Source organism: Petromyzon marinus, chromosome 28 (assembly GCF_048934315.1).
Source record: "Petromyzon marinus isolate PM22_M1 ecotype Great Lakes invasive population chromosome 28, UKy_Petmar_22M1.pri1.0, whole genome shotgun sequence".
NCBI lineage: Eukaryota > Metazoa > Chordata > Hyperoartia > Petromyzontiformes > Petromyzontidae > Petromyzon > Petromyzon marinus.
This window is the reverse complement of record NC_133694.1, coordinates 13,622,873-13,648,371: the sequence shown is the minus strand read 5'-3', so window position 1 is coordinate 13,648,371 and position 25,499 is coordinate 13,622,873. Positions and strand designations below refer to the sequence as shown.

At 42.9% G+C, this 25,499-nt stretch overlaps 1 protein-coding gene across 12 annotated transcripts in view; it reads right to left on the bottom strand.

Annotated features, from left to right (window-relative positions):
- Window positions 1-25,499, bottom strand: part of GIGYF2 (GRB10 interacting GYF protein 2) — a 145,297-nt gene that overhangs the window by 59,410 nt on the left and 60,388 nt on the right. For 11 of the 12 annotated variants that reach the window (XM_076070359.1, XM_076070367.1, XM_076070362.1 and 8 more), the window contains exons 8-18: window positions 19,428-19,616; window positions 16,056-16,288; window positions 15,574-15,748; window positions 13,749-13,931; window positions 12,371-12,504; window positions 10,431-10,575; window positions 4,002-4,168; window positions 2,823-2,923; window positions 2,537-2,638; window positions 1,310-1,426; window positions 371-480 (exon numbers count right to left, since the gene is read on the bottom strand). In XM_076070359.1, coding sequence (XP_075926474.1) covers window positions 371-480; window positions 1,310-1,426; window positions 2,537-2,638; window positions 2,823-2,923; window positions 4,002-4,168; window positions 10,431-10,575; window positions 12,371-12,504; window positions 13,749-13,931; window positions 15,574-15,748; window positions 16,056-16,288; window positions 19,428-19,616 — 1,656 coding nt within the window. The remainder of the gene's footprint in view (window positions 1-370; window positions 481-1,309; window positions 1,427-2,536; window positions 2,639-2,822; window positions 2,924-4,001; window positions 4,169-10,430; window positions 10,576-12,370; window positions 12,505-13,748; window positions 13,932-15,573; window positions 15,749-16,055; window positions 16,289-19,427; window positions 19,617-25,499) is intronic. The other variant, XM_076070369.1, reaches the window with a different exon arrangement.

The window sequence follows — 25,499 nt, the reverse complement described above, 5'->3', positions numbered from 1 at the left end:
CAAGGACAGTATCACGAGAACATGATGGGAGACTACATTTGGGGGCTGATTCGTTCAAGTGATTTACAGTATAATTGTAAATCTAGAAAAACTTCCCACTTCTAAATCTTTTGTCGTAATTTTTGTATTACTTCAGTATAAAAATACATGCTAATTTTGATTCAAATGTTTTTTTCTGATTTTATGTGACCGAAGGTACAAATCGCCTGTTTTTCAATGAAAATAGGTAAATAAAAAAAATAAAAAGCAAAGTTTGTGGGGAATAATAGCCATTTTCTATACTTTTTAGGCATAGCAATTACGAAATAACACTTACTACCCAGGAACAAAAATTGTGTTACATAGTGTTTACATACACTGTGCTGCTCACCTGCAGGCTGGGAGGTAGGCGTCTTGAGTTCCCACAGTGAACCTGTGGATTCGGGTACCGATAGGGACCGTGACACTGCAGGGATGAGGCCTTGTTGGTGCTCCTGGGTCCTACAACAGCACAGCCATTAAACACACTGAAGCACACTGCACACATAGTGCAACAGAACATAAAATACAGACACCAGTAATTCCATAACTCATCCTAAAAGCACAGCAAGCTGGCACAGCGGGCAATGTAGGTGGTGCACCTGCCAGTCATCTAATTTATTTAACCCATAACACCTGGATCTGGTCAATGAAGTGCCAGCAAGCCATCAAACCTTAACATGGTCTCCAAGTGCACCTAGCCTGACAAAGGCAGATGAGCATGGTGTTGGCCACCAAACCCCCGTAATTGCCCTTCATAGGTGTTTGCTAACAGCACTTTCCCCAACAATTTTGTTAAGGCTATACCGGGGAGCTTTGTCTTTGGAATCTGTGTGCTCGTGTTGGCATGTGTCTTTGTATTTTTAGTCCGAGTGTGTGGTGTATTGGTAAGCGTGCTGCGCTACAAACCTGGCTACCCGAGATTGATTCCTGCTCACGGCCAACACCAGTGATAATTATCTGAATCGGTCCTGGGCCTCCCCTAGGCCGACTCAGGCTGAAATTAGTACCTGGTGCAGTGTTTAACCTGGTGCAGTGTTTAACTTGGTGCAGTGTTTAATCATCGCCACTGGGGAGACAAAGGGCGCTGTGCTGGCCACCCACTCGCTCGTGTACCGTCCCGGCCTTCATAGGTGCTCCTCGCTAACAGCACTTGCCCCAACAGTCTGTTACGGCCATAAGGGGGGAACTTTGTCTTTGTTGTCTGTGTATGTGTAGTCTGTGTGCTGGTTTTGTGTCTCGTGTTTGGTGAAGATTCCAGTAGCAAGCGGATTGTGTGCACATCACTCACCTCTGCTTGAGCGTCTGGTAGTGCTGTATGAGAAGAGCTAAGTGCTGCTGTTGCTGTGGGGTCAATGGTGCCAAAGTGGCCTTCTGCTGGAGCTGCGCAATGGACTGAGCACATTGCCTGTGTGCAAAAGGCATCCACATTATTCCATCAGCATCCAATAAAACACACGTTCTTTGGAAATATAATAGTGAATACATGATTTTTTATACAGCACTAATCATAAAAATTGCACCTCAAAATGTGGTAAGATTTGGAACACGCACTGTTTTCACACAGAGATGCAGGAACCCACAAATGAGCAGGGAAGGCAGCAAGAGCTGCCACCAACAATTGACTAAGCTCTGTGGTCCTATACTGGGATGTTTCGCACATTTTAAACGTGGAAGAAAACCATTTTTTAATAACCAACATTAAATTATATGAACATGTTTAACAGTGCGATTAATCGCCTGACTCGCAACCTAAAGGTCACAAGTTCAATCTCCTCTCAAGAGCCCATCATCTCTCAAGGGTTTATAAATTGTGCCACTTTGTGGAAATTCAACAATGGCCAGACTATGGACAAGACGGTTCCCCCACAATGGTAATGAGGAATTTCCATATCAACCATCCAAAGCTCCGACCCATAGTTGTTTTTATTAATAAGAAATGGTCAGAAAATAAAGCATGTGCAAAAAATGATTTCAAAATGACTCGAGAAGTTGTGAATGTTGAGTGCATCCCCTAAAGTTAGCAGAGGCAGTATTTAACAACTCGCACGCTTACTTTTAAATAAAAATCATGAAAAATAAGAAGTCTCAACAAGTATAAGCTTACAGTGACAATAACAGTGCTAAATACTTAAAAAAATATCAGAAAAGTGATCTAGCTGAACTACTAATACTGGCAGTCTTTTCTTGAAAAGTCGACTACTGTGTATTTGATGTTGTGTATGATATTTATGTTGTAGTTTAAACCAAATGTAATGAGAGCCGGCTCCGATGAGAACATAGAACACAGGTTCTCATGGGAGGAGCGGCCCACTGTGACGACACCTGGTTGTGTATCAAGTTGATGGTCTCAATACGGACACCAAGAACTGCACTAACAATACACGTAGTAAATGTAGTTTTTCGTTTAACTTGTGAAAACTTCACCGGTGGGAAAATATATTTTTTTAAATGTAGTGGAATTGTGCCAAAAAAGTTTCCATAACATGGCACGTGGACAAGTGCAGATAAGTAGTACCGAGTGCTCTCAGATGTAATCCTGTGATGCCCCACTCTGGAGCTGTTTTCTAACACAGGGTGGTGCGCTGCTCTCCCAGTGTTCCACATGGATGATACATCTCTGTCTCATGACATGGCAGGCACCAACAGCACAATCGGAACACAAAGTGAGCTAAAAAAAGGGCCATATATTCTTCAAGTGTAACCTCTAACACTTTTATTGGCATACTAAGGAGCTTCATTCAAAAGTGTGAAAGAGGGACACAAATGAATAAGATTTGTTTATGTCGTGCAATGTGTAGCACCTGCTGTAGAGCTGGGCTTGCAGGAATTGTTGATACTGCAGCTGCATCTGAATTATCGCCAACTCTTGTTGGCGTTTCAACCGTTCGTGGTCAGGGTCGTTCTGCAGGGACACCGGAAACAAGACATGGATGCACAGAGACACTGTAAGAATTCAGAGAGTGAGAAGTGCACGTAAAATTGAAGACAACTAATGGCAAATGCAGGCAACGGAGATGCAGATTGCATAGAGCAGATGATTAACAATGAATACTGAAGGCATTTATAAAATTAGCCCATCGTTTAAATAAAATGATGCTGCTTAACTAAGAGAGCTTCAATGGAGTGAAGGTAAACACATCTTACCTGCAAGTTTAGTATTAAGCCCCATAATCAATATGAACTCTACAGAAACCGGAATAACCCACTGAAAAAGCATACCGCTGCCAAAATTCAATACTTGCTTAAAAAACTTAACTATTTTTATTTTACCAGGTAAGGCCCATTGAGCTATGTAGCTCTTTTTCAGAAGCGACCTGGCTGCCACAAATGATAGCTCAACCAAGTGGCTTATTGTGTGAAAATGAACAGCAGACAAATACTCTAAAGGTATGTTTCTAAATGTGGAAGGAAAAACCGGAGGACTCAGAGAAAAATCCATGGTTGCACAGGGTGCATCGCTTGCCCGGTGAACGATGGCTACTCTTTGCCAGGCTTTTACCGAGTGTCACTCCCCTACTGCGTTTGTGTACTCATGAGAGAACAGACGCAAAGACACAACCACAGCCACACAGGCCGAGTGTGAAAACCAATGCACCAGAAGTAATACGATATAAAAAAACCTATCCTCAAGTTACATTTGGAATACAATTGCAAAAAGTGTTACCGAGGTTGTTTCGTTAAACTCATGAAAAATGTCTTACACATTTTCTTCCAGTGGATGAGCATAAAATCATTGTTTCAATAATAAAGTGGAAACCTGTTGTGTTGAGAAAACAGTTGTACTTTTTTTTACCGAAAGAACCAAAGAAGACAGTTGTACTTTGGTTGCTGTGGAAGAGTCATGAAAATGTCCTCAGCATGAAATCCTCTGGTTGCAGTAAGATGGACAATGTGTACAGGTGTATCTTTCAGCACGAGAATGAAATGATAAAAAATAACGGCATAAAATTCTAAGTTTGGCAGAAAGCACAAGAACAAACCAGGAACGGTGGAGGTACAGGGCCAGGAGCAAACGGCACACGCCCCCACATCTTTATAACTTCCCCAAGGGGCTGGAAACCTTCGTCGCAGCCACGTTTTACAAGCAGAGTCATGGTGAAGTACCCAGCCTGGAACCACTCTGCCATCTCCTGGTTGGTGAAGGGACCTGCCAAAATACATGGCACAGAACATTCACCAACTCAGCCGCAGGGTCCTGTTGGACGCCTTTTCTAAAAAAAAAAGCCATCCAGATGAGAGTGTGATTTTTTTGGTTTACACAAATGTTTTCCAAAGACCCATGCAATAATTTCTACATCATAAACCTGCTAGGACCACTTGGAAGATGCAGTCACTTAGCAGCTTTTGTCTCGTGCATGGTTCAAAGACTGCACATGTATATTTGTGCATGCATAAATTGCCACGTATGTGTCAATTCACACTCTGGATACTATTGCAAACGAAATATGCCATCTCAAGGGATTTTCCCGGTTCAATAATTTAACTGAGATAATTTTACAAGTTAACACATGTTTTTCAATTTCCAAAATTTAACTCTGTTTAATTGTTTTCAAAATGCACATTTAACTCATCCTTTAGCACAATCAAATCAGAGGAACAAAGCTTGTTGCTTTGTTCTAACACCAACAATCGTGGCCACACATGGAACTTTGCTTCAAACGCCAAGGGCTACGTGACCATTGCGACGCAGACGTCACACAAAGACAATATGTTGAACTGGAATCCAGACTCTGTGTCCTCGGCCTGTGCGCCATACATCGTCGCTCTTGCTCGTAAAATCCTGGATGTGGCAGAAAGCCGAGCTCCTCATCATTGGCTGTCCCAGCCAGCTGTGCAAGGTTGGCCCCCTTTAATCAATCTGGTGATTGACAATCAAAACGTCTGCCTAACACAAAGCAAAAAATGTTGATATTTTCTTGGATCAGTATTTATCTTTCCATTCAAATGTCAACAGAGTTGTGAGGACATCGTTCTTTCATTTAAGGAATGTTGCCCAGCTGCACCACATCATTTGCTTTGAAGACTGAGAAACTGGTCTATTCACTCTTCTAAAGTCTTTACTATTGCGATGTCTTGTTCTCTGGAGCCCCGAGTAACCTCCTGACTAAGCTGAAGTCAGGCCAAAACGCAGCCATCAGGGTGCTCACTCGCACTCCTCTTCAGGATCATATCAACTGTGCTCATCACGTCACTGTATTGGCTTCAGGTTCAAGCCTGCACTGAGTTTAATATTCTCCTCGCTGTGTTCAAGGTTTTTATGGGCTTGCACCACTGTACATCCACGACTTTATTCAGCCACACACTCCAACATCCAGCTACATGCTCCACTGAGATATCTGAGGTTCCCCAATCCATGCCCTACTCAGCAGCGTTACCGCACTCCAGGTTGAGCCTTGGGTGGTGACCACCGGGGTTCTGTCTGTACGGTGTCCAGGCTCTCGAATTCCATGCCCTTGGGAGGTCAGCAACTCAAGAGTGGATGAAGACTTTAAATTTCCGGCCTAAGACCCCACCAACTGACCTCCTCCTCTCTAGGCCTCTATCTGGTCTCTTTAATCTTTATCTCCTCGATAACTTCACTTTTATTTCTCCTTTTTACGCAAGTTGCTCGGAAATCCATTGTTTAAGGGTGCCACATTATTATTACAAAATGAATAATTAACTCTGCTGTTGCAACTCAGGAAACTTTTTGAAACTCTCTTCAACAGCTCTGTAAAGCTGAACAACAAATCCACGTGTCCTGTCAGGTTAGGCAGGTGAATTACGGAAAAAAGAAATACATTATCAGCCACGTGCGCAACAGAAACGACACGAGGTATACCGTATTTATAGCGCGAGGCAGAAATAGAATAAAACTTTATTTGAAGCTTTCGTGACTGCAGGAATCATACTCTTTCATTCTTTCGGTAAAGTCAGGTAGGTAGAAAAAATAAAAGATCACGACGTTTCGATCGACACACAAGCAAACGTCCTCAGGTGGGATAGAGAAACAGGCTGCTGAAACAAGTCCTTATATATATAGAGCCGAGAGGGGGGAGTTGCCGTATTGGGGGCTAGAGATTGTGCCTAAGCGAGTGGGAAATCCAAAGATGGGAACCGAGATGGGGGGGGTGGGAAGGGGGCGTGTGGTTGATGCGCAAGCTGAGGTTGGTGGCCATTGTATTGTGAGAGATTAGCATGACAACAAAACAGGTGTAAAGTTGTTAAAACACTAAACTGAAACCTTTTACAAGGAGTCATGTCTGCATTAACCACAATAAATAATTTATGCATTGTCTTTGAAACTGATTGGTCCACACCAGAGACAGCTTTCTTTTGAGCCTCGTCCAAAACGGTGTTAGACCAGAGGACGCCAAAAGGCGTACAATGCATATATTATCAGAGTATGTTTTTTGTTTGCATTTTGACCACAAGTATTGTGGTTAATGGAGACATGATTCCTCGTAAAAGGTTTCAGTTTTGTGTTTTAACTTAACACCTATTTTGTTGCAAGATAAAAGGGGAAAACTTATTCTCATATTTTGGCAAAGGAGGTCCCATTATGTAGATGCTCACCCCGAGCGCTCATTCCTCTGATAGTGCATTGTCTTTGTGCTGTACGCCTTTTGGCGTCCTCTGGTCTAACACCGTTTGAGACGAGGCTTAAAAAAAAGGTGTCTCTGATGTGGACCAATCAGTTTAAAAGAAAATGCATATATTATCAGAGTATGTTTTTTTCTTGATTTGAAGCTTTCGTGACTGCAGGAATCCATACTCTTTGGTTCTTTCGGTAAAGTCACGTAGGTAGAAATAAAACAATAAATCACGACGTTTCGAACGCAACACAAGGGCCCGTCTTCATGTGAAAATCGCGATAGCCGCGATGTCTGCTGCGAGCAGCACGATGTCTGTTGCCATGTGAAGAGAAGTTGTTACCAGCAAGAGTTTTCTAAGTTTTTGAGAACAAAGGTAGCCGAAGTAGTGTTACTGGGGTATTATAGTGTAAAGGTAATAAATAGCGTGGCATGTTAAAGGAAATGAACTTAGATTAGCATTAAATTTTGATTTAAAGCTTTCGTGACTGCAGTGATTCATATTCTTGGTTCTTTCGGTAAAGTCACGTTGAAGGGAAACAATAAAATAATAAAATATATATAAACAATAAAATTCTCACGACGTTTCGACTGCAACACAAGCAGTCATCATCAGGTGTGAAAACCAACGGATTAAGGTGCAAAGTTCATCAGCTTCCGTTGCGCATAATAGCTCAGATTAGCATGTAGGATTAGCATATGTATTTTCATGAGAGAAGCATGTAAAAGTTAATTGAAAAAATAGCAAGTTAATATCAATCTATGTGTAACCAAGAATAGCATGTTAAAGTTAACGAGAAAAGCATGTCAAAGTCAATGAGCGAAGCTAATGAGAATATCATATTAAAGTCAATGAGAGATGAGCAAGTCTATGTCAGTCTATGTGTAATAAATAGCATGGTATGTTAAAGTTAACTAACTTAGCATGAGAACGGCTCGGGGGAGAGAGAAAGAGAATGTGTTTTAATGAGAGAAGCATGTAAAAGTTAATGAAAAAATTAGCAAGTTAATGCCAGTCTATGTGTAACAAAGAGTAGCATGTTCAAGTTAATGAGAAAAGCATGTAAAAGTAAATGAGCGAAGTTAATGAGAATATCATGTTAAAGTCAATGTGAGTGATCCAAAAGATGGCCATGCTATAACGCGTGAGGGTGCGGAGCTCGCTGCTGCGAGGCTGGCTACTGTGGAGCTGGCTGCTGCGCTGTGAGAGGAAGACTGGTCAGACCAGGTTGTGGAGCTGGTCCCTGCGCTAGTTAATCACGTGCTTCCAATGGTTGCTAATCTAAGTCCATTTCCTTTAACATGCCACGCTATTTATTACTTTACACTATAATACCCCAGTAACACTACTTCGGCTACCTTTGTTCTCAAAAACTTAGAAAGCTCTTTCTGGTAACAGCTTTCTCTTTGATTCTTTCGGTATGTCAGCGGTTGTCCTACTGTATCGGTGCCACCTGATGAAGGTTGCTTGTGTTGCGATCGAAACGTCGTGCTTTGTTTTATTTTATTTCTAACTACGTGACTTTACCGAAAGAACCAAAGAGTATGGATTCCTACAATCACGAAAGCTTCAAATTAAGATGGGAATAGCTTCTCTTCACAAGGCAGCAGGCATCGCAGCTATCGCGATTTTCACCTGAAGACGGGCGCTTGTATTGCGTTCAAAACGTTGTGATTTATTGTTTTATTTCTACCTACGTGACTTTACCGAAAGAGCCAAAGAGTATAGAATGATTTTTTTTATTTTGACTACAAGTATTGTGGTGAATGGAGACATGATTCCTTGTAAAAGGTTTCAGTTTGGTGTTTTAACAACTTAACACCTGTTTTGTTGCCGGGGAAAAACTTATTCTCATATTTTGGTACTGGCAAAGGAGGTCCCATGAAGCGATTAGCATGTCAATGTAAACGAACCAACGGCAACGGTGGCTGTGCTAGTGAGACATCCAGCTCGTTGGAAAAACAAACGACACCACATCGAGGGAAGGAGAGACACACCGAGAGGCACACCCACGCACAGAGCGAAAGACACACACATATAGAGAGACATACAGAGAGACACACACAGAGAGAAACTCACACAGAGGGGACACACCCAGAGAGAGAGACACACACAGAAAGACACACATACACATAGAGAAAGACATACACACAAAGTGACAGAGAGAGACATACACACAAAGAGACACGAGAGAGAGAGATAGAGGGAGAAACACAGAGAGAGAGACACAGAAACCGAGACACACACAAAGAGACACACACAACAACATCACAGCCAGTTGTAGTCTGCTAAAAAAACGAGAGCCATCGTCACATCGAGGGAAAGGGGCAACGCTGGCTTTGTTAGTGAGACATTTAGCCCGTTAATGTAAAGACATTGAACTTGGTAATGAAAATTGGTAATATAACTCAGAGAGTCGGAAATAACTGCTGACAATGACAGGTACGGTGGAAACAACAACCAGTTAAGGCTTTACCTGGTTAATAACGTCCTTCTGATGGCTCAATTTGTACCCATCTTCTCGGTTGAAGTTAAGTCTATGTTATATATCTGGATGGCTTCATGAACAAATCTTTGATGGTAGCCCGAAGGTTTTGCAGAGTACCTTGGTCTCAGAAAAAACAATGTCGTGTGAGCCCACAGAATTCAAGCAGTGATCAGCTACCACAGTGGTATTGGTTCTGCCGTGTTTCAAATCTGCCTTGTGTTCGCGAACACGGTCTGAGACATGTCGTTTCGTTTCCCCAATGTAATTGCTACCGCAGACATAACTTAGTTTGTAGACACCAGGGTATTGCATGTCAGGAATCACATCTTTCACAGATGGGATCAGGTCACGGATGTTGTGTACTGTGTTGAATCGAACCTGAATCTTGTGTTTGTTCAAGATTTTGGAAATCTTTTTGGTAACCCCTGCTATGTATGACAAGGTGATGGTTTTGATTGGGTCCTCAGATGGTTCTCTACCCATGGTTGGGGATACAGCTTTGCGGATTGTGCGGTCCGAATATCCATTCATCTTGAGGGCTTGGCGTACGTGCTCCAGTTCACTGGATAGGTGGTGCTGGTCGGAGATAGTGTAGTGTTTTGATGAGGGAATTCTTCTGGGCTGGATGGTGGTGGGAATCAGGCTTTAGATAGGAATCCGTGTGGGAGCCATCAGGTCTCTTCTCAATCAAAACATCCAGGAATGGTAGCTTGCCATCATTTTCCACTTCCATGGTGAATTTGATAGATGGGTGTATGGAATTGATGTGGTTGAAAAATTGGTTCAGTGCTGACAGGCCATGTGGCCAGATGACGAATGTGTCATCTACGTATTTCCCCCCCACATCGGTTCCCATCTTTGGATTTCCCACTCGCTTAGGCACAATCTCTAGCCCCCAAACCTTTTGCCCGATGTGGAAACTCCCCCCCTCCCGGCTCAATATATATAAGGACTTGTTTCAGCAGCCTGTTTCTCTATCCCACCTGAGGACGATTGCTTGTGGCGATCGAAACGTCGTGATCTATTATTTTTTCTACCTACGTGACTTGACCGAAAGAACCAAAGAGTATAGAATAAAACGATGAAAAAACGGTGCGATAGAAGGAAAAGACGAAGAGTTATGTTACATACAATTTGTTGCTCAACTATTGCGAATCACTTGTGGTTTGAATGGCAGCAACAAGCGCATTGAAAACAATGACATTTGAATCGTGCATTCCCACACCCTCTCTTAGAAAAGTACAAATTACAAGCTTGCAAAACATTCATACAAGACAGACATCACCAAATGTCTTGACTACAGATATTAAATCAGACATGACCGTTTGCATACACGACAAACTGATACCTTGTATGTCTCCCTGTGGATCCTTATAAAACCACTTCATAGCAGCCTCATGGGTAAGTGGAAGAGCAGACGCCCTGTTCTTTGTGTCCAGACGATCCTCCTCCAGGGAGGTGTCCTGCAGCGATGCCACCATCTTCTCAGCTTCCTAAGAGCAAAATTAACATTAAGATATCACCAACATGTCATTAACAAGCCATCAGCATATCATCATTGCCAAAGCTGTAGATGGCACTGGACCTCGCCAAACAATGCTTTCTACCCTCTGCCAAATTCCACAGCTGCTACACAGGAGGCACTCGACCTCCAAGATATTCACCAAGTTCACAGCCTTTTGGCCTGAGGTCTTCCCTTGTTCGCAGGACTCGTGGAGACCATTACAATGTCTGTCTCGGGAACTAGCACTCCCCTATCCTGCACACAGCGCAACTAGCATTGCCCCATCATAACTACAACACTTACCTGGCAGAGAAAATGAACACGTTATTCCTCACTAGAAACATCTACTCCAACAACACTGTGATGGAGGGTTTCAAATTTCCTCACTAGAGCCTATATACATAGTGTTATGGACATTAGGGGTGTGGGACATTGGAAAGAAAACATATAATCCTTCAGAGGAGTGGCTTAACCACACCAATGCTGCAACTGCAGAGGAAGGGGAAACTGGATGCAAGGTGAGGGTGAGGCACACGGGAGAGGGATGTGAGAAGGAAAAAGAACACCACGCTGGATTTAAACAGCGAGGGGGGTCTCACTGAAAATGAGGCCTCCACCCATGACAGAAACCTCTCACCAGCTGAGGTGGGCAACCCAGAAAAGAGGGGACTTGCTGCTACAGTGCTGAAGGAGTGAACTCACATTGAAGGATTCAATCACTCCAAGAAGAACTTACTGACAGGGCCAAGTCAAGTCACTGCACTGCAAGTGCCAGGGCCAAGTCAAGCAACTCCACTCCAAGTGCCAGGGCCAAGTCAAGCCACTTCACCGTAAGTGCCAGCACTAAGTTAAGCCACTCCACTGCAAGTATGCGGGCTAAGTCAGTGAGCAGGTGGCCTAACAGCATTCCAGTGACCAGTGACCGGGACTTCAGTCCCAGGGCCAAGACCAGCACGAGTCCAGGCCGGGACCAAGACAAGGATCTGGAGTGGGGCGGAACAAGGCGGATCTCTGCCCTTTGAGTCCTCTTTGGGGTCCATCTCAACGATAACCAGGGACATCACTAAACAGACACCTGTGACACTTTGATCCTGCAGACGACAGTGTTATTGGGATGAAGTGGGTAGGTGATTGATGGTACGTTCTGTATTGTGCTGATGGTGGTGTGCGAGTTGGGTAATTGAGTGTATGCTATTGTGCTCTGTTAATAGCCGTTGCGTCAAGTGGTCGACACTGCACATAGATATTGATATAAAAACACGTGCAGCGACTCTACCATGTGGAAAGAGTACAAACCTACCTTTCGTTAAGTTCATGCTGTCTGCTCTTTGAAGGTAATTATTTGATTGTGTTATTACTTGAGGGTCCTTAGCCTGCATATTTTGGGTTAATAAATATTGCAGCCTAAGCATTGTTGTTTTGATGTTGCTCCTTCAAACGGGTGTAAAACAAAAACAGTCACTTGATCCTTCAGTCCCTGACCTTGAGAACTACAGGGTCCTTTGCGTGACCAACAAATAAAAATGAGGCCTCAATTGACCATGTATGATACTGTAACTGACAAAAACACAGACAGAATGAGAAATGAAGTTGCATTTGTATTATGATGATAGTGCATATGCTACCAATGTGTTTAAATATAGATTTTGGAGTCCAGTCCTTCTTTTAAAGAAACTATGATTGATATAATCCCAGACGTCTTCATTTTTCAGTTAAGGCCTGCCACATGACTTGAGCATCTGTAGATTATACGCCCGATGTGTACGAGGCTTGTGTGGGCTCACCTGCTCTAAGTGCTTGAGGCCCTCATCATCATCATGATCATGGCCAACGACTCCATCTCGCTTGCCAGAGCCAGGCCCCGAAATGCCCACAGAGTTCAGGACATCAGAGCTGACAGCCTTTGAGCTTGAGAGGTCTGAAAGAGAAAAAATTAAGTTGCATTGGTGAAAATTTAACTCTTTCCTTCAGTACACATTCTACATTGATGCATGCTATGAACATTTAGTTTTGGAAAATTGTGGAACAAGGAGATACATTGTGAGCAATATGCACTCGAATATAGGCATTCTCATTCATATTTAAGAAATCAGAAAATCAGACCTGGATATAACACTAAATGTATTTTTGCTTCGGATTGACTCAGAAACCGGTAGTCTGGTCATTTACGTAGTTTTCCCGCCAAAAATGGCACCAAGTGGCATCGGGTGATATCGCTTTGTAAGCGCACTGACGTACAAACACACTGCAAGATGTAAACGATCAAAAAAACATCAGAAAGTGTCCTGAAAAAATCCAAATTTTTTACTTCGAGCCCCATGCCTACAATGGAGGCTATTTTGGTCATATAATTTCCCCAGCATGTGCACTGAGTTTATGGGTGTCTATGTGAACACTAAACATAACCAGGCTCGACAATGCAACATTGTTCCTTCTCAAAAACATATGGAGCGATGAGTACATTTCTGTCTTAGGCTTTCACAGGTATACTGATTCGAACCACTTCGTGGAGAATGGCACTTACTCTTGTTGCCATCTTTGTATCTGTGTGTTTCTCCGTATGGTATGTCTCTGTGTCTGTCTGCGAGAGTATTTGTGTCTGTGTCTCCCTATGTACTTGTCTCAATGTTTGTGTATCTCCATATCGGTCTCCAATCTGTGTCTCCATGTATCTGTGCAAGTGTATTTGTCTTTGTATCTCCGTGTCTGTTTGGCCAAATGGATTATCACCCTGTGAACTGCACTAACATCTTCATACAAAGGTAGGCTCCTCTGAAACACACCTTTGCTGCGAAGATGACTTCCAAAATGTGTAAGATTACCCTATTTCCCAGCAAGGGTTTGTACTTGTGCCTCCTCTTCTGACTTAGAAGCCACCAGCCACCACTGCTTTTCACACACCGTCTCAATAGGCATGGGTCCTAAAAAAATTACGTGCCTACTAAGGTGGGTCCCGAGTTGGGAAGGTTTGGGAACCCCCTGATTATAGAGGAAGCATTTGCCAATGTCTCAACTGCAGCGTGAAGACGTGAATTCAAACTGGCGAATTTTGAACTGCAAATTGAATATGCTCACAATTGCACCACAACAGCTCCCCGAGGCATAAGACAATCGTTATAATAATGACGCCATGTACTCAGTACTGCATGGTTATATACACACCTTGTGGTGAGCCATGCTGCAGTGTCTGGTTGTCAGGCACATCCATTTTTTCAGGATCTTTATGTGAAATGGAACCCTCTTCCCGCAATGAGGGCTGGTTCCCAGTCACAGTAGGCAGCTCTTTTGAAAAACATGGCGTTGGTGACAGTCGGTCTTCCTGTTTGCCACTTTCGAGGGATGCTTCTGCACAAGAGAGAATGTAACAATAACATCATGAGAATGCGGAAGCTATAAGACACATATCCTAGGTGTCTGGTGACATGCCATCCGACACGCAACTGAGAGCTCGCTGTTTGCTGCATTACACATCTAAGTATGTCGTTAATATGCTTGTGTCTCTCAAGCGAGAAAACCCAGGTGTTGCAGAAATTGCTTCAGTAGCAGCATATTAGGAAGCAACTGGAGCTATGCACTTTTAAATCTAGATTGAAAACTCGTTTCTTTAGAACTGCTTTTTGTGTTTAGTTTGTTGTCCTTCACCCACGCCTCCAATTATAGTACTGTTGGCTACGTACGGTGTGAAAGAAGTTCAATATACAGGGTGTTTCAAAAAGATGGACCCGATTTGAAATCGCTATATCTCTGCAACCACGAACTGCCCATGAATGAAACTATTACCACTTGAAAGAGCGAGGCATAGAGTTTCAAATGATTACTGCTAGATGCCTCTCGCAGGGCACAAACAGCCCCTAGCCTCAGTCATTCGCAAGACACACTCCGCCTCAACGTTGGATAGGTTGCACGGGACCCCAAGACATGGAGCTACACTCTTGGCCCCCAAGATCCCCCAGACATCACACCCTGCGACTTTTTCTTGTGGGGATACGTCAAAGACCGTGTTTTTGTGCCACCATTAGCGACTAATCTGGATGATCTCAAAAACAGAATCACGGCAGCGGTGACTTCAGTGGAAGAAGACACTTTGAGAGGCGTTTGGGACGAATTCAACTATCGTCTTGATGTTGTCCGTATAGCAGGTGGAGGGTACAGAGCATTTATGCCCCATATTCTTCCATGGATATAAAGGAATGTTTTAACCCTTTGATAGACACCCATTTTTCATATCCATGTATCAGCCTGCAGCCAGCCACCCACCGTTTTGTTGTTCAAAAGGGTGGTGAGCCCAGATTTATTTTTAGTGGAAATTTGTGGAATAACCAGGGCATGACCCTTGTTTTTAAACTGCAATGTTTGTTGTATAAATGTTGCCAATAGATGGCAGCGGGCATATCGTCGTGTGACCTGCAAAAGAACAAGACAAAGATTCCCCAGTATAGCCTTAACAGACTGTTGGGGCCAGTGCGGTTAGCGAGTACCTATGAAGGTCAGAACGGCACATGAGGCGGTGGGTGGCCAGCATCACGCCCTGCGTCTTTGTCTCTGGAGTGCACACTAGGTACTGAACTGAGGCTGAGTCGATCTAGGAGAGGCCCAGGACTGGTTCAGCTAATCATCACTAGTGTTGGCGGTGAGCGGGAATCGAACTCAGGCCGCCTGGTTCGTCGTGCAGTGCGCTAATCACCTACACTACCACTACACTATCGTCGTGTGTGTGACCTGCAAAAGAACACATCTACATCCACAAATGCAATATCGATGTCGGCCACAGGAGGGCATCATTGCAAGGTACTGAGAAAAGACGAGACCTGGCTGTGAAAGGGTTAAAAATCCATCCGGCCTAAACCTTGCGTCATGAGCATCGACAGACAGAAAAATCTCAGAAGCCTGTAGGTCTTCCGATACCGGGGTGGACAGAGCTCATCTCATCATTGTTTACGGAACCAACGCAGCTCTAAACATCATGAGTAGCGCTCTGAACAATTACCATCCCAGTCGTCTTGTGCTAAGACTTTTTCCCCATCTTTGTTGTCCCTGCTGCACTGTCGTTCCTCGGCATCTTCCCGTCTGAACTCCCCCTCATCATCTGCTTCCTCATCCTCTTCGTCGGCGCCCTTGAATTCCAGTTCTTGCTCTTCAGGGATGGGCTCCTTCGGGCCCTTCTGCAAAAGCAATGGCCCGTTACAAGCACCACACGCCCGACCTGCATCTACAAGCGACAACTACAGGCTTCGCTCATTTACTGGCAGCATCTCAGAGAAGACACTTCCTTAGCCCTCAAATGGTTTACCAATCTCGATATCAACATAGAACTTTGCGAATCACTCTGCCGTACAAAATAATTCTAAGTCATTATTTGCACATTTATAGTAATTTCTTGATTAACATTAATAAAATCTTAGTACAGATTTCCCACAGGCCCACGCTGCACTCCAAATGGACACAGAGGGATCGGTGACGGAATGTTACCTTGAAGGACATGAACGCTCCGGATGAGTCGAAGGTGCCCATCTCCCCCTCGTCATCCAGACACCACTCGGGCAGGTTGTCATCATCAAAACTGCCCGAGCCAGACCGCGTGCGCCGGTACGCTCCTCCTCCGCCTCCACCTCCTCGCTCCTCGTCCCTCTCCCGGAACTCAAAGTCGAACCTCCTCCTGGGACGCTCACCCGGCTCGCGCCACCCGGCAGAGCGCGGCCCGTCTACATACGCAAAAACCCCGACGCGCGGTGCATGATAAGCACACTTCTTCCAAGCACCAGGGTTGTTGCTAAAACTGCAAACTGATTCCAGGAAAAGTTTAGTACAACACCGATCAGCACGTGCGAATGTACAAACTGCACTGGCGGCAGGCCTGATGCTAAAAACTCATCAGATGCTCAAATGGCTTGAATGCAACATTACACGATTTAAAACTAAATTTTAACTAACTTTAGTCTGCAGATAAATCTCTCACGGCACACGGGTCGGGTGCAGAGATGAAGTAAGGCACGCTGCGTAGCACTAAGGGATGGGCTAGGTGGCCAAAATCTCCCTCTGTGGTCTGGATGGGCCGTGCAGGAGAATGCTGATGTTGATACCAACATCATCCAGTGGGTGGCGAAATTAAGGATAAAAAACATGCAGCCCTGCAATTGTTCCGTTGCACTGTTGGAAGAAACTATTTTTACTTTACCAGGTAAGGCCCACTGATATATACGAGCTATTTTGTCAGAAGCAACCTGGCCATAAATAATAGCGCAACGAAGAGGCTTATCAAGTGGAAATTGATAGCAGCCAAATACTCTGACGCATGTTTCTAAATGTGGAGAGGTAGACATACCCACACTGCACTCCACCACACTCGACATGCCGATCGACTACCTGTGGTGCACCCATGTATACTGCTGGGTGGACAGAGGCGGTGGGGGGGGGATTCGAGAAACTTGCTCCATTGTTTCAACTGCCAGTTCGGGAGATGGAACTGAACCCAGCAACCTCCGGTGTGCTACCCATTACACCACTGGGGCAGCTCCCTTTGTTTCTCAGTTTAAAATATAAAGTCATTGCATTTCGTGCTCTAGACACTTGTGTGTGGAAATTCAGTAATTGGGCTTGTATCGGTTTTGCATGTATGTATGTTGACCTTCGTCATGTGATTATAAGCGACGCAAAAACAAAATAACCTCTACCCAAATTGCACACCTTCCATGTAATGACAATGGATGTTTTTTTCCCAATTAACTTTGTTAAGTGCTTTTTGCGTTTACTTTGTTGTCCCCGCACTTCCAATTAGCAAGGTTGGCTACGTATGGTGCGAAAAAAGTTCATAACACATACGTTAAAAAGAAGTACAATAAGAATTTTAAAAGATATTTAACAGTCCAAAAAAGGTCATTTGAAAACGTCTTTCAGTGCAGGAGCCAAATGTTTGGCCAAACACAATTATGGAACAATATGTAGGATCAATTAATTCCCATGATGGGCATGGCGTGGGGAGGGCTTCATCCAGCAGTGGAGTAACAAGGGGCCATGTACATGCTGGCTCAGATCCATCTCTCAATTTGGTACTGAAGTGCATGTCATGAACAAGCCAGTACTTTGGTCCTTTTCAGTTTTTTTTTTAATATCAATCTACTGTCGACTGATAAGACGGTGATTGCTTGGGGAGGGTCTTCTCTTTTATAAATATTAGACTAGCAATCTCATCCTTTGGACTTGACAGTCCGTCTATCCAAGTCAGCCAGAAAAATAAACTCCTTTAAAAAAATGTTTTTAAAACAATGGTTTTATTAACAACTTCGTTTAATTCACAGTCGAGAAGTACGTCTATGGCGCCTGAGACACGCGGCGCCTGCTTTTTGTGCGAGCCGATTCTACAGTTTAGGGATCGCGGCGTTTTTGACCTACACCAATATATATCAATAATAAGGCGTCCATACAAAATGTTAATTGCTTTAAAGTATCGAATTAATTGATGCCGATTTGAATACAGGCATACATTGTCACCGGATCTGAGCACGTGTGCAAAATGTGGAATTGATTGGACAACGGGAAGTGGACGAAATTTTGATCACAAGATTTGACCACAACAGAGGAATCAAGTTAAGTAAAACGTTGAAAAACGTTTGATCTTATATAGAGTCGTGCATCTCTCCACCATTCTCTTGCCTTCTCTGTAATCTATATCGCATTTTATCTAACTTTCCTCCTTGGTCTCTGTTTCTATGATCAATTCCTGTCCCCTCCTCTCTTCCCTAAACAGCATCTCACCCACTTCCTTCTCCCCCATTTCTCTCTTTCCTCACTCTCCTTATTCGCACTTCCCACTTTGCCTTCTCAATCTCTTTCGCCTCTCCCTAATGGTCTCTCCCACTGCTTGTTACTACCTTCCTTAGCTCTCCTCTTTCTGTTTTGCATTCTCTTTCCTCTCTTTTTAACATCCTTTCACTTTCCTCTCTGTTCTTATCCTACTCTTACTCCCTCCTCGAACTCCCTCCCTAAGCTTCCATCTCTATCAAATTTGCACAGGATCCTCAGTCGGGGTGGAGGGTGGGTGGGAGGGAGGCGTGACGTCAGTGCGATGCACGAACCTGGCTCAAAACTGTGGGATGATGGTGACGTTATCACGCAGATGTGTGTGGTGGCACCACGACTACACGCGAGCACTTGCGCACAAGCCAGCCAGGAATTTAGTCAGAATTTTTTTTTCTACTATAGTATGTTTCAAAATATCTCTTCCTTGTAAATATTTGCACTTTCAGGCCATAGTGTACCCGGCCAGGTGGCTCGGCGCTAGAGGGAGCGGCCCACAATCAGCAGGTAACAAATTCAAATCGAGGATGAAGGTTGACTTAGCCTATCACCACTTTGTGGGGAAGTCAACAGTGGTTGTTCTATGGAATGAGCAATCCTCACCACTGGCTCAGTGCTGTAGAGAGGAGATGAGTGCAGCCTTGATGCTTATTGCAACAGGACGTCAGCTGTGTGTGTGTTTGTATGTCTATGTATCTGTATGTGTGTGGTGAGAGCGGTAATGCAGCGGTTAACGCACTGCGCTACGAATCCGGCGACCTGGGTTTGATTCCCGCTCCCAGCCAACATCAGTGAAAATTATCTGAACAGGTCCTGAGTTTGCCCTAGGTTGACTCAGCCTCAAAATTAGTACCTGGTGCAGTGTGTAAACATCGCTAGGTATTCAAACGAGTACCTGGTACGGTGTGTAAACATTGCCACGCAACCGCTCATATACCATTCTGGCCTTCATAGGTGCTCACTAACAGCACTTGCCCAAAATTATGTTAAGGCTCTTTGGGGGGTCTTTGTCAATTTTACGTGTAAGGACTTGTATGTATACCTTACCCGGACTGCTCTGTCTCCACCGCTCCCCATTGGCCTCTTCGCGCATGGCTCGCCAGTTCTCACTGTCGGACCGCGTGAAGTCGTGCTGCTGCTTTTTGGCCAGTAATGCACTCGCTTCGTCAAACACCGGTCGCACGGACGGAACGGCTGTGGGTGGCGGGGGCGCAGGTGGCACCACGGCTCCAACAGCTGCAAAACATTGAGAAACAAGAACAACAACAGTGCAGCGTGAAAATTACACTCAAGAGAAGCTACATCACTACATCATGAAATAATATTGATGTACACATATACATACACTTTACAAGGAGTTGCCGTGGTGTAACAGTGACCACACTGAACTTGCCATCCAGAGGTCCCCGCTTCATTTCCATATCCTAGCGTGGAAGTTGAAACCATGGGCCGATTTTTCTTAAAATGATTCTCACTCAGTGCACCTAGCAGCATAATTGGGTATGCCATGCATCGTCGATCGGCAGGACACTTGTTGAGGTAAAGTTTTGTTACTCAGCTTTTCAGACAACTGGCAAGTTTGAAAGTAGACGAAATACCCTCTAGAGCTCTAATTAGTAGAAGCAGTTTCCGCCAACAGTGGCATTAGCAAACAAAGTAAAGGGCTGCACATTTATATTTAATATATACACACATTCAATAAATGTGCAAATACAAATACATTTAAAGAAAATAAGGTTCAGATCCATTCTTTAATATTTCATTCACTTTTGATTTAAAGCTTTCGTGACTGCAGGGATTCATATTCTTGGTTCTTTTGGTAAAGTCATGTAGAAGGGAAACAATAAAATAATAAAAATATAAAACAATAAAACTCTCACGACGTTTCGACTGCAACACAAGCAATCATCATCAGGTTAAAAACCACAACATTAAAAAAACGCCACTTTTTTCACATTTTCTTGTTGTGGTTTTCACACCTGATGATGATTGCTTGTTTGAAAGTAGACGAAATACCCTCTAGAGCTCTAATTAGTAGAAGCAGTTTCCGCCAACAGTGGCATTAGCAAACAAAGTAAAGGGCTGCACATTTATATTTAATATATACACACATTCAATAAATGTGCAAATACAAATACATTTAAAGAAAATAAGGTTCAGATCCATTCTTTAATATTTCATTCACTTTTGATTTAAAGCTTTCGTGACTGCAGGGATTCATATTCTTGGTTCTTTCGGTAAAGTCATGTAGAAGGGAAACAATAAAATAATAAAAATATAAAACAATAAAACTCTCACGACGTTTCGACTGCAACACAAGCAATCATCATCAGGTTAAAAACCACAACATTAAAAAAACGCCACTTTTTTCACATTTTCTTGTTGTGGTTTTCACACCTGATGATGATTGCTTGTGTTGCAGTCGAAACGTCATGAGAATTTTATTGTTTTATATTTTTATTATTTTATTGCTTCCCTTCTACGTGACTTTACCGAAAGAACCAAGAATATATATTTCATTCACTGTTGATAAGTAGAGACTACAATCCTTTTTCAATCTTTTTTTGTTCTCTTTCCCACAGCTCTCATATGACATGTCACATGATTAATCCAGACACCAACTAATTGAATTTCCCCCCTCTTAGCGCGCTCAATAGCAACCAGGCATGTGTGCATTAACCTTTCAGAAGGCTGCTTGGAGCAGTGCGACTGGGTAATGGAGTGTAAAAACAACACAGAGTACACAGAGACAACTGTCACCCCCCACCCAGTGCATAGGGAGGTTTGAGCACACGGCCAACTTTTCCATAAGCCAGTAGGAGAACGGTGAGTGCCCTGCAGTTGGCTAAGCATGATCGTGAACTGCTCCTGTGCTGCCCTACGCACAGCACTCATACCGGTCACAGGTATGTCGCCTCTCTTATGCCTAAAGCCGTGCGCGGGATATTTAATGTTTGTGTATATAACACGTGCCTGTTGTCAAAATCTATCTCTCCAAGTTGATGTTTGTAAAAAAAAAGCACTGAACTCACGTTATGTTTTTGAACATCTATCATATATTGCCTGCATTTATACCATGCCTTATCGCTGAACGTGCTGTGAATTAACGTGTATCGAGTCGTATACAGCAAACTTAGACCTGAGATGGCAAAAACCCAAGATTGCAGATTTTATATTCATAATCACGGACATTTCAAGACCCAAATTAATGACATCAGCAACTTCAAACATATCAAAAAATTGAATAAATCTCACACCCATGCATTGTGCATATCATGTGTGCTCACGTGGATTGTCACCAAATGGGGAAAAGCTAAACACAAGCAATAAGAGCAATCTATTGTGACAGGGTTGAGAGAAACATTCTAGAAAACCGCGAAGAGCACCCGAACAACGATGAGCAGAGAATGGACATTTTCTGAAAAATACGAGAAGTCTGGATGTACACAAGTAGAGATTCAGTTTGTGGACATAAATAATATGTATACAATTGTTAATTATATGCTGACATGGTTTTATATGTTTGGTCTCAACAAGGGTCATAGTGAAGGCACTTATAAATAACACATAGAAAAACTGAGTATTGTATAGCTGGCTACGGCTTGTGAATAAACGTGACTGGATGCATGTATATTTAATTTATTTCGCGCCATATGTAGCCAACCATGTTAATGGGAGGTGTGGATGATGTATAGATATCATAAACCAGTTTGTGATGAAATATAATTTCTCTGTATATTTCGTAATGGTATTAGAAACAAAATTACGTGCATAAATAAAATAAACTGCTTTGAAATCAATGATGTTTAAATAACGAGGGCGTCTTGAGATGTTTTCCATTACTTTTGGGGTCCCCTTTGAGTTTCTCTGATTTGGCCGATTTAATGCGAATAAATTTATAGCAAAGTGCATTACGACACAAATACAACTTACATGCATATACATGGACAATATACTTACCAACAATATCATCATCAACTGTGATCAATTCACTGCTGGTGTAAGGTTATCGCTTTGCGATTAAACATTTTCATCCAGCTTTGTTTATTAAAATATACACCTGGGATAACATGCTGTTTTCATCACGAACTCCAGTTCTCAAAAAGCACTCCAACCTGTTCTCAAACGCCTCTATTACGTAACTTTGATCTCGGTTCACCTGCAATAGCTGTCCGAAGTAAATGTATCCTGCTGTGTCTTCCAATTGTGTCCCTTCGACACATCTCCAAGTGTTTAGCGAACTTGATGTACATTAGTTAAATTTTGCTCATTCATCTTGTGCCAAACTTTGCAGCCATATCAAGTGTTTTATTCATTTGCTACAGTTCCTTACCAATGGTCATTGATGATAATGACCTGGTCATTGATGATAATGACCATGGCATCAGCAAATTTGATGAATGAATATCAATTACCATTTTGCCTATCGCATTATGTGCACTTGTGACAAGTATCATATTCGTCAAATAATAAGAATGCATGTTGATGAATGGCCCAGATCAATGAGAATACATTTATAATTAATTCATTGGCCATGATGAACACTAGAGTAAAACCACATTGATTGTATATAGCTGCACAAGGCAGGCTGGTGTGGCTACATGGGGTTTACTGTCGCATTAACCATAACTACAAGTTAATTTATTCTGACCGATAGACAATATGGTAATTCAGTAAACACTACAGACTACAGTACAGTAAATAGTTGTTGGTATATATAGCAAAATACAGTTTAACACGTAGGGCTTTCGCGACCAATATCATCCATAATACCAGTTTTTTGGGTTAGATCGCGTAAATATATAAATGTGTCGTTAAATGTTGTGGCTTTGCTCTCCAACACACCGGTGTGCTGTACTAGTAACGAAGTGGCATGCTCTGTTCATGACAGCCCTTACTAATTGGCTGTGTCGGGTGGTGGCGGGTTTAACGCCACATTTATACATTTACGCGATCTAACCCAAAAAAACCTGTATTATGGAAAATACACACACATTCACACACTGGAACATTAAATTTATATACACATATACATAGGGCTTTTGTTACTTAAGTTTTCATTAATTTAGCAGCTAGCCAGACTTGAGCTCACAGAATGAGGGCTTCTCAATTCGTCTGATGAGCCAAGATTTTCATATCTAGCTTAAATCCGATTGATTGTTGCTCTGAGGTCATGACACTTATTTAAGAAGCCTGGTCAGGTGACACCAGAAGCACGACTTCCTGGATTTTTATTCTGACGTCATGGATTTTGAACTGAAGCGGCTTAACAAAGTTTGAAACGAATTGACAAATCTTATTGCTAAATTTAGTTATGAAAATTGTTCTTGCACTTAACTGTGACCTGAAACAAGAAAAACTGGCGTGTTAAATGCTTGTGTGGTGGAGGGTTTAATGGCACAAATTTGATCAGGTTATTCCGTGGGCTAACCCAAAAAACAACGATTCATAATCATGGCTGAAAAATCCTTTGTGTTAAGAAAACCTACATGTTAATGTATCCAAGCCTTTGTAAACGATGAAAAGGCATTTACCCAGTGGAAATTCATGCAGTCATCCACGACTTCAAACCAAAGCCTAAATAAAAAGATTTGGAACGAACAAACCATTTAATAGAGTGGAACTACATTGAGAATCCATTAAGGTACCAACATACATATCAGAAGAGAAGTCGGACAAGGTGACAGAGTTAGGCAACGTTTCTCACAGTGATATTAGAAGATGTTTCTGTAAAGTGGATTGGGAAAACAATGGCATACGAATAAACAGAGGTATGTGTGTATGGCTTTAAATGTAGAAGCTTCCCACTAAAGCAGAAGCTAAAAACCGGATTACATGACTGACCGAGAGGCGAGACACGTTTATGCAGATTGTTCCCTTGCAGTGTTTTCAGTACAGTGCTACCCCGGAGATCGAACTTAATTCGTTCCAGAAGGCCATTCGAACACCGATTTGTTCGAACACAGAATTAATTTCCCCATAAGAATTAATGTAAATGATATTAATTGGTTCAAGACACAAGAAATCTCTCATTATAAAGCATTTTTACATGCATAAAATCATACAAAAAACAAGAAACACAATAAATAAATGGAATAATTAATAAATATATGGAACAAATGAAATAAATGAACATTGAACTTCACTTTACCTGTAGTAAGGAGCGTTGATGGCTTGAGTGGAAGGTGGTGAGGAGGTGGTGGTGGTGGTGTTATTGTTTGGAAGGGGAGTCAGTCCCCTTTGTCTGGGCAAGCGTCATGCATGCAGGCCATACACGTCTCAGCCGTACAAGTTATTTAAAGTCGCGATTGCCCGTTCGACCTCCGAATTTCATTCGGTTTCCGGGGCAAAAAATGTTCGGAAATATTGTTCGAACACCGAATTGTTTGAGTTCTGGTGCGTTCGATCTCCGAGGTTCTACTGTATTTCTTGAATGAAGACTGGCCAACCAACACAACACCTATTAATGAACACTGTGCTCGAAGATACTTTGGATGCCAAGAGTGATGAATTAAAAAAATTCACAGACTAGACTGGCCATTGTGAAGTGATTTCGCTGTGTATCAAAACCCACAAACTGCAACCGCATTGGATATTAAAAACTGGATTGTAGTTTCCACAGGTGAACAGGACTGAAATTTTCGTTCACACCAATGTGCCTTATACCTACAATTCCAGTTTTGATATAATCTAACCACAGGATTTCTCAGGCTACTACCATAGTTACTGTTCCATGAACTTCACTCGATTCCTCCACACATATTGTAGATTCGGTCGACCAGACTGACTATTTCGTCTCATCCATACTGTGTTCAAACACCACACTGCATCACTCATCCACTCAACCACCCACATAATACCAACTAAAATCACGCAAATGTCCTTAACGCCCGTAACGTCACCCCACGTCGACCAGCCCCCCTCATTAATAATCAAGAACAGGTTACGTCCTCCAAATGGACACCCTCTCCATTAATCATAATTAGCGGGTGACGTCACTCCACATGGGGGGGGCGAGGCGCCTCCTCCCCCCTCCTCAGCGTCAACCTATAACCCTCACGACAAAGGCAGACCCCTCACGTCACACGACTTCCGTAACGCTATTAAGACATAAGTAAA